The following is a 14810-nucleotide window of genomic DNA, read 5'->3' as shown; positions in this document are numbered from 1 at the left end:
AAAAAAAAACTGATTCATTATAATGATACTATTTGATAAGTCACAAATGGCATCAGATAGATTGTGTACACTTTGAGTGAACCTTAGAATAAAGTTAGACCACTAAAACCTGTTTAGTGGTAAGAGCATGACCTTTGCAGAATGTAAGATAGCTGCTTGACTTTCAGCAAGATTTCATTTTGCTATATACATTGCATTTCTTAATAATTAAATGATTTTATACAAATTATTGAAGTTGACCAGGCTAGAAACGGTAAAGTGAAAAACAAACGTACAAAGAGAGACAACTCTGGAATTATTTCTGTTAACTAGGAATTAACTTGTAAGGAAACTTATGTACGTAAACATAAACAAGCTGAAGTATGTCGATACCTTTACTATAAAACACATTTCCCGCATTTAAGTCATCATGTGTCAATTCAAGGATGATCCAAACAGAACCGAAATAATATGTTATGTATTAGTATAAATGTAATAACTTCTCCTACCATATTCATAAAAGTAAAAAATGAACTGGATAAAATGTTTGTATCCATCTGACGAGTTCATATGTTGTACTGTTATACCACTGTCCCAGATTAGGGGAGGGTTTGTGCTTTCAAACTAGCTTAATCTAGCCATTTTCTGTACGTGCATGTACCAAGTCAGGAACCTGTAATTCAGTAGATGTCGTTTGTTGCTGTGTTACATGTTTGTTTTTCATTTATTATTTGGTAACAAATAAGGCCGTTAGTTTTCTCTATTGAATTGTTTTATATTTATTATAGCTGGCTATGCGATATGGGCTTTGCTCATTGTAGAAAGTCATACGTTATTAATTTATTTTGTCATTTGGTTTAATGTGAAGTGATGTTTCATTGGCAATCATAACACATTTTTTTTTAATTTATTTTTTCATCATAATTCATTTATACAACTAAAGATATTATAAGACACAGAATAGAAAAAGAGTATTCCTGATCCTCATCACATATATAACTTATTTTAAAGTTATGTGATGAAGTACAATTACAAAAGAGAAACAAAACATACCAAAAGGGACATTCGAACTTATTAATACATACCAAAAGGGACATTCGAACTTATTAATCGAAAATAAACTGACAACGCAATGTCAAAAAAAAAGTAAAAAGAAAACAATGTATACAAGACACAACATAGAAAACTAAAGACTTGAGCAAAACGAACCCCATCAAAAAATTCGGGAGTGATCTATGGTGCTCCGGAAGGGTAAACAACTGTCTTACACGATGTAACTTTTACATCTGTACAATCTTGAATCGTCTATACTAGTAGTTTATTTACTTTAGTATCTATCAATAGTCAATTGCTAATTATTAAAAAACGTCAAAGCTAAGACAAATGATAAAAGTATCTTTTAAAAAGGAGTAAATACCAATACTGCCATGAAAATTCAAAAGTTAAACAGAAATGGAGAACACAATGACCTCAATATAATTATATAAATGATGAAACGAAAAATAAAGATAAATAAAAATCCTACACAACAACAGCGCAGATTAATTAAGCAACAGAAATCCCATGAAAAATCGGAGCATATGCAGTCAAGTGTTCTGGGAGGGGTAATGGTTCCTGCTCCACTAGTGACATCAGACGTGGCCAATATATTACAACTACAATTTCAGCAGGCAATAATCAATCAATCTTAAAACGTGGATTGATTTAAATATTTTATTTGGTTATTTCAACAACATAACAACAAAGTTAGGCAAGATAACAAACGATAATTTATAAATTAATAGAATAAATTACACATGTACAATCTGAAAAGAAAGACATTAGCACGATTCAATAATTGTCGATGACGCTATAAACATACACACATACATTCACCCATACACACAAACGTTCGTCATTTCAGATTGTATCATTTTCTTTTTTTAAATAAATAATTGTTTTATCAATCAGGTAGTTCGGTTTCTGATTATGTGTAGCTGATGAATTGCCGTGGTACAGGCAATATTGAAACACAATTTCAAAGTAAAATGATATTATTTGAATACTGTTTGGCATTTACAGCTGATTCTATTCATTAAACAAATGAAGAAGTTTCTACACAAAATTGTCCATTCTCATCAAAACGTACAGTTTTGATATCATTTTTATAGTTGTTTGTATTCTGACTGATTGCAGGCCTATCAACAAAGCCATAATACTTCTTTCCAAATGGAATGTAAGCAGAGTCGTCTTCGCGGTGTATGTCTGTGAATCTGTCTTGAATATTGGACTTCAGTGATGGTTTAAATCTATGCATAGATTTTTCGTTATCTGAAAAAAGAAAACGAATCATTAGATCTAAATTAACATGTATGCAGACTTAAAAAGAAGGACTTAGTGGTTTCCATTCAGAGATTTAAGAAGCAATATTAGTTTCTGTCTTGATTCTTTGATATTGTAATATGAATGGTCTATTATACCTGTAATATAGACTATTTAAAATGCTGTTATGTATACTGATTTCGGTTTTCAGTGTATAAGTTTTCGTCTTTCTTGTACTTTTCAGCAACTTGTTTGAATTTTAAGAAATATTTCAAATTCACTTTTGCTATTGCACTTTTGAGATTAAAAGCGGGAAAACGTATTGCTAGAATAAAACTGGTATAACCACGTCGTATGTTCATATGCCGGTCCCAAGTTATAATACTTGCTAGAGGTTGCTTTAATAGAAGATGGATTATTTTTGTTCTTTCGGAAAGGTGTTGGTGGCAATTTTAATTTGGTTTTACAATTTTATCGCAATTTATCTCGTAAAGAATTCGAGCTCGAATAATAATATAGACAATTTAATGATTTTATTTGATATGAATACTTACAGTACAGATTTGACTGCCTTGTTGAATCAGGATCACTACTGCCACGTCCACTATCAGAATTGTAATCTTCTTTTGATATCTCACTTATATCATCTAAACTGTGGATTCCAGATATCTACAAGTACAAAACCAAGATTACAACGTGCAAAACGAAACATGTTAAAATTGAGAAGATTGGGAAAAAGATGGGAACTGCGAACATGAAAAATAGGGTATTATTGTGTTTAAGCCATTACCGAGGAATTTTGGTTTGATGTCCCGTACCAATTAGTCTGCGGTGCAATTTTATATTAGACTCGAAAGAGCGCATTTGCCTTACGTATTTCATATTAAAAGCTTGGTATATTGAATTTCTCTCTTCAAGACAATTTATTTAAAAGAATGATCATTGATAATATAGACATGCACTTAAATTATATCTATTTCTGTATTCAGAGGTTTGAAAACTGCAGTTGGCAGAAATGTCTGCACACGTCACGATGACATATCAAATATAGGGACCGACCGTGCAAGGGCTGTATGGCCAGTCAAGGTCGTTAAAAACTTCCATTTGTTTTATCAAATATATTAAAATCAGCTATTAAAGTTTACCTGTTCATCAGAAAGAACATGCTTTAAAGACGATCGTGTGATTATTCTTTGTTGTTCCATACTCTGACCAGGTTTCTGAAAAATACAAATGCAGTCGTGTTTTGATAATGCCAATATATTTCCATTCTTGAATGTTAAATAAGCTATGTTTGAATAAAATGCGTTCATTTGCCAGGCAGCTATATAAAACAATCTATATAATAAATATTCTATTGGGTTTTAAAAGAAAATAAAGATTGAAAAATTCGTGCGTCCATAAAATTTCAATTGGATGGTTGTTTAAATATGTCATGACGATAGGAGCTATATATACGACCAAAGGAACACACAATGATTAACTTATTTATATGAATAGCATAAACGGACGTAGGATGCTTATTGTGTTATATCTTATTTTGCATACCTCTAATCCTGGTAGAGTATCTGTAAAAACTGAGGTACCAAATGACGAATACAGTTCCATGTTGTCAAGATCCTCATCGTAACTGGAATGAATTTCTTTCCCTTTGGGAGGTAACGCTTCGTGGTAAGATATATTTTCCTGGACATTTATTCCAATATTGGGTTTATAATTAGCTTCCTTGTAAAGCTGCGGAACGATGGTCGTTTTCTTGGTATGTTCCTCTATATGTTTCTTTCTGATTTGTTCACTTCGCCGTAAAACACAGATCACTGCTATTAAAGCACCAGATATTATTATAGTCATTGATACCACTGCTATAACAATTATGACATTTTTGCTACTAGAATCTGCAGATGAATACGAGGCTATGGCGTTAGAATCGATATAGCTTAAAGCCAGAATAAATGTTACATTCGTCTGTAATTGTGGAATTCCATTGTCAGCAACTTTCACTGTCAATGATTTCAGGCTTGTTGATCTTTCTTCAAGTTGTCGTCTTAAATATATTTTACCCGAAGTTTGAATGATAGTAAAAATGTCATCTTCATTTCCCGCCACGATGTCATACGTCAATTGGCTGTTTGGTCCATTTTCATCTATATCAACGGCATTGACTTTAGTGAGGTAAATTCCAACTGCTGTGGAATACGACGCTGTAATTGTGTTGTTTACTCTGTTCGGATATATAATGGAAGGTTGATTGTCATTCTCGTCTGTTACGTAGACGCGGACAAATATTCTTGTCGACAAAGCAGGAATACCTTGATCAGTGGCATCTACTTCAAATATGAAGCTACTGTCCTCTTCACGATCAAACGAAGCAGTTGTTCTAATTTCTCCAATGTTGTTAATGATGAAGGGCAAATTTTCACCCGGATTTTGTACTAGTGAGAATTCAATTTTCTTGTTGTTTCCGGTATCGTCGTCAGATACTTTGACTGTGTCAACTGTGGTATCAGCTGGTAAGTTCTCTTTTATAAAGAATTGAAAGAACGGTACATCAAATTCTGGCTTATTGTCGTTTACATCTTTCACTACTAGAACAACTACAGTTGTTCCCGTCAAAGCAGTACTTCCGCCGTCAACGGCTAGGACGGTAAACCTGTATTCATCTTGCCTTTCTCTGTCTAATCTTTGGTTTGCTGTTATTACACCAGATGAAGGGTTGATGTAGAATGCATTTTTAGAATCTTCAATCAAAGTGTATCGAAGTTTATCATTTGGCCACATGTCTGCGTCGGTTGCTGATACTTTCAAACAATATTTACCAACTGGATTATTTTCGTCAATTGTTGCTGAATAGGTTGCCTCTTTGAAAATTGGGGCATTGTCATTTTCATCTAAAACCCGCAGCATAAAACTCTTTGACGAACTCAATTTTGGCGAACCATTATCAGAGCATGTAACAGATATATAATGTTCTTGTTTCATTTCATGGTCAAGTTCCATCTTCAAAGAAATAAGATAACCGGGTTTTCCAGAAATATTCTGAAGTGTTACATACTGGTTTGTAACAGCACATATAACTTGTCCATTGGGCCCTGAATCGGCATCATCTGCAGTCACGTGAGCTATGACTGTTCCTATATCGGCTGCCTCGGATATACTGACAAGACTGTCGTTTGCTGGAACTAGAAAGTTTACAAACACTCCCGGTTTGTTGTTTGCAGTATCCAGTATGTTGATTGTAACAGTAGCATAAGACGTTCTAGGTTGTGAACCTTTGTCACTGGCTTCGACAATAATTTTAAAAGTATTTTGTTTTCCAAATGTTATTTCTCCAGCTACATAAATGATTCCAGTTTTCTCGTTCAACGAAAATGTTTTCGAAATTCTTTCAATATTTGATTGCCTAGGACTAAATCTGTAAACAATATCCCCGTTATCACCCACATCCTTATCCTTCGCAGTAACAGCAAGCAATGGGGTTTGTTTGTTTGTCCCCTCATTTAAATCTATTGCATAAGAGTCATGTTCGAAAACTGGAGAATTATCATTAGTGTCCTCAATGTCTATGTAAACCGTTAGAGTTGCGGTTTTTATTGGATCTCCGCCATCTTTAGCTAAAAGTTCTAGTTCATACAAATCGATGTCTTCCCTGTCCAACTCGCTAAGCAGAATAAGTCTTAGCGATAATCTTCCATCCATATCTTTTGAAGCATTAAATATGAATACATCATTTCCATTGACTAGTTCATATGACTGAATGATGTTCTTGTTCGTAGAATCGGCATCAATTGCTTCCGAAAGTCCGAAAAATGTTCCTACTACTGTTGATTCGGGTACTCTAATAGTAATACGTTCAGTTGGAAACTTCGGAGAATTGTCGTTTATGTCCTCTATGGTTATTTCAATGGAATAAATTTCAAACATTTGTGGACTTGATGAGTGAATTGCAACATCGAAGGATAAAACACATAAATCCATGAAAATACATTCTGTTTCTCTGTCAAGTAGCGATTTTATCAAAACATTTCCTGTTCTTTCGTGAATTGTGAATAGTGAACGCATATTCGTTTGGTCCAAAAAGCTGTATCGAATGCTTTCAAGTTCGGCATCTGTAAAATTAAATTGAAGTCCGCTTTCAACTGCTAAATTCCCAACCAAAGTTCCGATTGGAAGTTCTTCCACTATATGAAATCGAATTACATTTTCTGCAAAGCTGACACCAGTCAACAATAACACACCTAACAGTATGTAAGCCATTATCAGCATACGTAAGCATTCTGTAATAAAAAAAAAAGTAAAATAAAACACATTTATATATAATATACACAGTGAAATGCAGCATTAAAACCGTTTATGATTTAATCAAGTATGTTTCTTTTCTTTTCTTTTTTCCGCAAGGCATTTTTATTTGCATGTGTGTTCATGTTATATGTAGCTTCACAAATGACAACAAAAGTAAAACATTGCCATTGTTTTTTCATATACTTCGCGTATTGTTTGATTATTTCCCAAAGATCAAGTAATATATGATGCATTTATCTATTTTTTTTCTGTGTTTTTTTATTTTTTATTTTTGTCGTTCTTTTACACTTATAAGACATGGTTACATATTAACTTAGGCTTCAATATCTTACAAAATGAAACCATTAAAAAAAATCTTTAATAAAATAATTCCAAAGTTATTACTTACCATGGACTATTTTCACGCTTACTGTGTGGCTATGTTCTCTCTATAACATCCAATATACTTCTCAATGTTTATAAATCTGTAAAATATATATTATACCTTATATAATGTTGTCACAAAACGTGTCAGCATTTGACACTTTGAAAATCTGATACAAAAACAAGAAACAAAAATAAATAATCTCTTGAAAAACATTATACTTTATAGAATTAACCTTCCACACATTAGTTAAATAAACATTTTCATTGTGGATAGTAGCCCAAACGCATACCGGCCTTGTTTTTATAAAGGCTTAACTTCAACGAAGAAGCTTTTCAAATGAGTAAAATTGATGCAATATATATTTGTACAATTGTGGATTATCTACTCCTGGATTAGTAAGATTTTTAATACTTTGGCATGCATTATCATGCAATCATTTCATATGTAATTATTGTATGCTGCTTTTTTGTCAATTGCAAACTTTCATTACTGACAACTAACTAACTGAAATATTAATCATATAGTTAGCTATATCGAAAGAATTTCAGAATGAAGTAACATCCACTTCTAAAACCTCTTTATTGAAACCCAGCTCAAAAAACAAATATACAGGATAAAAATAGAAAATAGTTTTATAATGGAAAGTTTTATAAATTTCATAATGTTATTTATATTGAAAACTGAAAACTGAAAACTGAAAACTTACCTTTTCTCAACAAATATTCCTTCAATTCTCAAGTATAAGTATGTAAACCAAATATTTAATATTTTCGATTTAGGTATTACAGTGCTATATGTTTACAATATGATAAATCAACAAGTTATAATTCTCATGTTATAATCCAACTGTATTTATACACAATTACCAATTATCTTTCAATAGGAGTAATTTTGCATGAAAAATACCAGTTTTTAAATGGATCTCTACTCTATTGAAATTACTCATTCAAAAATTATCACCTTAATATTTAATGAGATGGAACGATATTACCAAACAAGATTTTAATTACAATCTGGTATTGTAACTGCAAAAGAAAGGTGTGATTACCCGGTGTTTGAAGAAAAATAATTTATTTACAAGTTAATCCAATGTAGATGCTATAAGATAATTAGATTAACAAGTCTGTATTTCCTTAATCCAGGTGGATTAACGGAAATAAGGCATCAAAGGTGCTAACATCTTTGATTTTCTGTTTGTTTGAGGCTAAATGTCACTTTTTCGTAAATTAAATTTATCGGAATCTGTGTAAAATCTTTAAAAAAAAATCAAACTTGTTTATTTTCATTTAGCCAGAAGATCGTCGAATATAGGGTAGCAAATAATTAACTCTAATACATGTATTACATTTCAGCTTTATATACATGTAGTACTAAAGAAGTAATCTTTCGGATAATTTCATAAACTTAAAATGTAATTCGCGTATTTATCAATTATTTTCTATGGGTTATCGATCCCCTATATAAAAAAAATTAGTCATGATTAAGATGTAGAAAGCTCTTGCATTTTGTAAGCCTTAACCATGAAAACTATGTAGAGGGGCTCGGAACTAGAATGAAACAGAAAATATAATATATGTTTGAGGTCATATGCCTGCAACAACTGACCATGACGCCAGAAGTAAACTATTGACCAAGAAAAAATGTTCCCTTTCTTGCGTCTTTAATTTATTTTGAAGAAGTACACATTTTTTATAAATCCTTATTTTGAAGAAGTACACATTTTTTATAAATCCTTATTTTGAAGAAGTACACATTTTTTATAAATCCTTATTTTGAAGAAGAGCGGTTTTTCAATATCGAATTATATCAATGTGAAACTATGACTAAATAATTAAAAATGAGGAGGATGTGTAAGACTAAGACAACATAACATGATTGAAAAAGAGACACAGTATTACGGTGGCAATGTTCATATTACTTTCCAATGCAACATGAAACATATGCATGTATGTTAACCAGTGCAGCTACAAATCTCACATCTTTCGAATACTCACTCTTTAAAATACCTATACATATACCTTATATATGTATGAGAAGGTCTGGTATGACTGCTAATGCGACAACTCTCTATCCAAGTCACAATTTATAAAAGTAAACCATTATAGGTCAAAGTATGGTCTTAAACTCGTAGCCTTGTCTCACACCGAACAAGAAGCTATAAAGGGCCCCAACAATTACTTAGTCTAGTGTAAATATAAAAAAAGATGTGGTAGGATTTCCAAAGAAACAACTCTCCACAAGAGACCAAATGACACAGAAATTAACAACTGTATAGGTCAGCGTACGGCCTTCAACAATGAGCAAAGCCCATACCGCATAGTCCGCGTTAAAAAGGCCCCGAAACGGCATTGTAAAACAATTCAAACGAGAAAAATAACGACATAATCTATATAAAACCATTGAAACGGGATAACCTACGGTCTAATCTATATAAAAAGCATGAAACATTTATGAACCAAGTCAAATTGACTCGATCTAAATGTTGCATTTTCTTATTTACTAGTATACATGGTATATACACACCCTCTTATACTTTATAAAAATAATATAGATGTGATTAAGTTGTCAATAAAACAATTATAAACTAGAGACCAGAGTACGAGAATGCGTAAAACAAATATAGACGTCCGTGGTTCATCAACAATGAGTAAAACCCAAACCGTAATTATAGTAAGCTACAAATTACTCCGGCATTGTATCAATTCAAAAGAAACAACAAGGCAATAATTATGGTAATACAAATGGCCCGAGCATGGAAAAAACCGTGAAACAATTCAAAAGAAATCACAAGCGGCCTGGATTATGGTAATTACAATATTATCACAGTCAGCGTGAAATAACAACCAAAAGGATTGAAGGTTTTGACTTTAAAAAGGCGAATAAAGAACTGGGGTGGGGGCGATACACAATGTTTATTGTTGATAAAGGGTTGTACCAAATCTAATTCAAACAATTCTGGTCTCGAATATTTGTAAACAATCAAGAATAGGACAAGGGGTAAAACGCCAATACACATGTAGAAAAAAATGATAATCATTCCTTTAGACAAAACACAAACATTTATAGTCGTGAAAAAAAATTTAATCGGATTTTTCTTTCATAACAAAGCCTTTTTGTTTTTTAAAAAGAGCAGACATGTTGAACATTACATATATTTTATTGTATGTTATTGTTATTGTTTTTTCCGTGTCACCCTTATTTTATTTTAATTATTAAGCTGAAATAAATGGTATCTTGTTGTACAAATTTGGTCTTTATTTAGATAAATACATTAATAATTAATATAATTTGAATATCTGCTATGATTGGCATGTCAGATAAAAAACAAAAGATCTTAAATGAATCTCGAGTCAAGTGTTTATTTTAAAAGAATTAATTATCAATAATACTTAATTCAACGCAGAGTTAACGTTGTAATTTAAACATATATATATATCTTCATTCTCGTAAACCAAAGTACAATTGTACAGAGATAGAAACAGAAAGAACATACTTGCATTTACCAGTTTACCACCTCCTCCTTTAGAATACTTTTATAAATTAAAACCAGTAGACTTGTTAAGTATGAAATCTGACTTACTGCATGGGTTATCATATTAATTCTTGACTAAATTTGTTTTCCTTGTCTTAACTTTTGATGCATTAATTTCGTTTCTTTTATAGCTTACTATGCTGTATAGATTTTGCTCATTGTTAAAGGTCGGTTCTGTGTTTTATAGTTGCTAATTTCTGTGTCATTTGGTCTTGAGTAGACATTTGTCTATTTTTTTTATACCAAATCTTTCTTATTTTTATATAACAACAACTGATGTACGCCCAATCCAATTAAATGTGTTGAATTGATGCCAGAAATTTCGATTTTTGGTAAATGACTTTTTATGAGCTATTGAAGTCTTATCTGAAAAGAAATTGCGTGTTATGGGGCAAAATATTTTACCTCGTATTGAAGGGGAAAAAGGGAGTCCGAACATCTGATCCTAAACCTCACCTATAAGTCGATCCTCAAGGGGCAACTTTGAATGGCAAAGTTCCGAACCATAGACCTAGCTCAATTGGAAGGTATTCCGGACCCGTCTTGCAACCACAGGGGTTCATTGTTGTCCCTTCACATACGTTTGTCGATATTTTGAGTAAAAGTTGATGAAGTTTTGTTTTATACCCCCTCCTCCTGATTGGGAAAACACAAACAAATGCACACAAAATTCACTATCATTTCGGACCTCTCTGACTAAAGGTAGTGAGTGGTCTGAGCTATATGTTTGCTATTAAATGGCAAAGTTCTATAAAAATATTTTGGAATGTAGGTGAATATAACATTATAATAGATAAAAAACAGACAATTGGATTTTTTTTAAAAGATCAAGTTAGTATTTAGAACACACCCAGTCTAACATACCTGTACACTCTTATTATAATTCCATACATGCACACTTCCTAACGTTGATACAGTCTCCATAAATGTTAATTTAATGATACCCAAATTTCACACAGAATTTATTTTATGCTAAACTCCTAAGTAGCACTCAATAGAAAACCAATAAAAAGCGTTGTAGCAGAAACAAGCATTGTGAGAGGTTGAATAGTCGTACAGGTGATAGAGACAGCATGAAACATGCCGATCACATTCCATACAAACTTCATCAAAAGACAGATTAGAAATTCAATAGTTTTGTTTCATTTTGCATTTCAATCAAGTAAATTTTTAAGGTTAAAATCCGAACAATGCACAGTGGTCAAACCTTGAAAAAAGTTGTTACTTTGAAAACGGAGATAGTTTCATCATTAAAACTTAAAGTATTCGGTGTTCAATTAACCTAACTTGTCTGGCGTACAAAATTATAATCCTGGTACCTTTGATAACTATTGTAAAATTTGCCGGATTTGTTTATCATTTGTAGGTCTTTTTTGGTCACATAGTTCTTCCGCTGCTGCAGTTCTTTTACATCTTTGGCTTTCAAATTTAAGATTTTAAGCGTTTCTGATGTAGGTAAATAAAAAAGACGATTTGGAAGCATTACAGAAAGCGTTGTTTTCATTATTATATTATCTTTCCACTTTTAATATTATTTAAGATAACAACGAAGACCGCAAGTTTTCTTTGGTACAAGTCGGGAGGCAGTAATTGCTGTCCCTTTGCTATTTACTAAATGAAAATAACAACTTATATTATTTTGTGTGCTCGAAACGTTTTTCTGAATTAAACTTGATCAGGAAAGCCACGTAGAAACGTAAGCAGCTAAATGACCATTAGAGACCTAAACAGAATGGTCAATTCAGCTACGGTCCAGTGTGCTCCAGCATTATGGATTCAATTTTTCATATGCACATATAAACTAAAATATGATAGCGACGTGTGAAATAGTCTAAGGTAAGACAGACAAGGTATAGACCAGAACTTTAGAAGTTAATATATAACGAGTATAAAAAACTATAAAAGGAAACATATCTACCAATAGTCATTTGGTACACTTTGGCAAGTTCTTATTTGAAGGGTAAATATACACCGATTTGATACATATAAACGTAGGGCTTTCTGGCTGCATGTCCTGTAGTGGTTTATCAGATTGCTGACCCAAACAGGCTTTCAAATATAAGTGAAAATACAATGTTATGCTTAAACATATAGAAATTAGATTCATCAATCAAAGAGACAGAAGATACCAAAGACATAATTCAAAATTAAAAGTTTAAAAAACCCCGATGATACTATGACAATAAAAAGTTGAGAGAAGAAAAGACAAATAACAGTCTCGTCAAACCAATCAGAACCTATCAAAACCCCACATAGAAAAACGAAAGACACGTCGAACCCAACAAAGAACTGGGCCACGGTGATCTCACGTGCTTCGGAAGTGTAAGGCAAAGCAGATCCTGCTATTGAACAAGAGTACATCTCATGATGGCTTTATTGACTTATAATTATACTACTAATTGTTTTGAATTAAACACATTATTATATATTCTGGCGTTATTTATAACCATTCACAAATTATTATAAACAATATATTCAGTAAAGACAGTGCACTTAATTATTCGTACCTGATTTGTTGTTTTTCACGATCCTATTTTAAAATGTACAGTGCAGATTCAGCTCTTCACGTCCTAACGTAAAAGCATATACACAGTGTCAAGTATTATTTTGATGAAATTCAATATATATAAGATATACCATGATTGTAAATGCATTTTCTACTTACGTCTATCAACTGTACTCTCTGTAAAAACGAATGTACCCGAAACGAAATATAACTAAAACTGAGAAGAAATTCAAAAGTCATGGATAGTAAAACCTCTACCTCCATAGGCCATAAGCACGCAGAGAGGTTAATCGAATTAACGGGTGAGTGGAAATGAAACAACATGTACTGTTACCCTTCTTCTGTTACCCGATATGTCATGAAATTAAATACGCTAAATAAAATAATAATGGACTATTCATATCTTTTTATATAGTTAGTTGAATAAATTTTTATGTTGATGTTTTGATTTCTCTATGCAGACATTTTTATACCACAGAAGATTATTTTGTGGTGGCCATGGTGCTGTGCAAGCATTAAATTTTTTTCATCTTGTAACAGTGAGTGCTGCCCTTAGTAATTTTGAAATTGCCAGTGGTCAAGTGACGTTTTAAGTGTGATTTTCCTATTGATATTTATTTCGAATCAATTACAACTCATACTTGAAACTATAGGTTTGCAATGTGTTTAGTTTTCTTTTGACGTTACGCACGTTATTGCGTCAATACTGTGTATTCAACAAGTCCACACTAATAAACAGCTTTTCTATAAAATCATAACAGTTAAGATATATAAAACTTATATCCATAGACTAGACAGGTAAATACTATTTCGAAAAAAAGTGCAAATTGTTTTATCATACTTTACTATAGTCTAAAATAAGGACAACATATTGACAAAACGTCAAAAATATGCGTGTCAGACGTAACAGACTATACGCATAATAACTTTAGCAGGGGTGTTTGTGTTCTTCAAAACAGTGTTATATCCACGAAAATTCAAATGAATGATATGCTTTATATATAAAGTATTACAATATTACTGAATATGCGTTCCTGTAACGATCAACGCTATTTTTTGGTAAAAACAAATAGTGGTCATTATGGTCAGATTTTGGAAAATGTTAAGTTATCAAAATTTATAGGTTTTAAAATATAAGATTATATGATATTTCGTTTGTGAAAATTATGCTTTCAACTGTACATACACAGACCATATCAGAATCGAATTTTTGCAGCACTCACACTTCATATAAAAATGCAACGGCTTCTGGCAAATGTCTTGCAAGATGTCCAATGTCGGATTTTGCCGCTTTTTACAAATAAATTGGCATTTGCGACGCTATTCATTGAAAAATTATATTAGTTGCATGCTACATAGTGCTTTTCCGTAATTGTGCTTTAACTTTGCAAAACAGCTACATAGTTTTTAATAATTTGCGTAGTCAAAACGACTTCGTTTTCAAAGAAATGAAATGTCTTGCAAGTTTGTCCACTGGACGATTTTCATACGTTTCCAACGTTAATTGTCTATTCGGGGTACGCTATTTATGGTGGATCGCCTCCTGTATATTTCCTGAGACAGAATTTTCTTGATGGTCAGATACTATCAATAGGACCACAAAGTATTAAAAAAAAATCCGATGACTGGGGTTGTTCGTTTAGATGAGGTTCTTAAGTTGTGAAAAAGTTAGTATCACGAGAGGATACAAAAATCCTCTTTTTCAAATTTGGGAAGCGTAAAAATTCGATTTTTTTTTAAATTTCTCTGCAATAAGATTCATATGTAAAGAACTTGAAAGTAAAAATGAAATTGGGCCTCAAGCGGGCCATTTGGCTATATACACC

At 32.1% G+C, this 14810-nt stretch overlaps 1 protein-coding gene across 1 annotated transcript; it reads right to left on the bottom strand.

The window, feature by feature from the left end:
- Positions 1-1682: 1682 nt before the first annotated feature.
- LOC139485078 (protocadherin-11 Y-linked-like) lies at positions 1683-7723 on the bottom strand. Its single transcript, XM_071269194.1, has 6 exons — positions 7653-7723; positions 6968-7043; positions 3829-6554; positions 3426-3500; positions 2835-2949; positions 1683-2289 (listed from the first exon to the last, which is right to left on the bottom strand). The coding sequence occupies exons 3-6, from the start codon at positions 6541-6543 to the stop codon at positions 2054-2056; spliced, it is 3141 nt and encodes a 1046-aa protein (XP_071125295.1). The 5' UTR covers positions 6544-6554; positions 6968-7043; positions 7653-7723; the 3' UTR covers positions 1683-2053.
- Between the last annotated feature and the right edge of the window lie 7087 nt (positions 7724-14810).

The sequence above is a fragment of the Mytilus edulis genome, chromosome 8, assembly GCF_963676685.1.
Source record: "Mytilus edulis chromosome 8, xbMytEdul2.2, whole genome shotgun sequence".
In the NCBI taxonomy this organism is placed as follows: Eukaryota; Metazoa; Mollusca; class Bivalvia; order Mytilida; family Mytilidae; genus Mytilus; species Mytilus edulis.
Note: the sequence above shows the minus strand (reverse complement) of the source record. Positions and strands in the feature narration are given on the sequence as shown.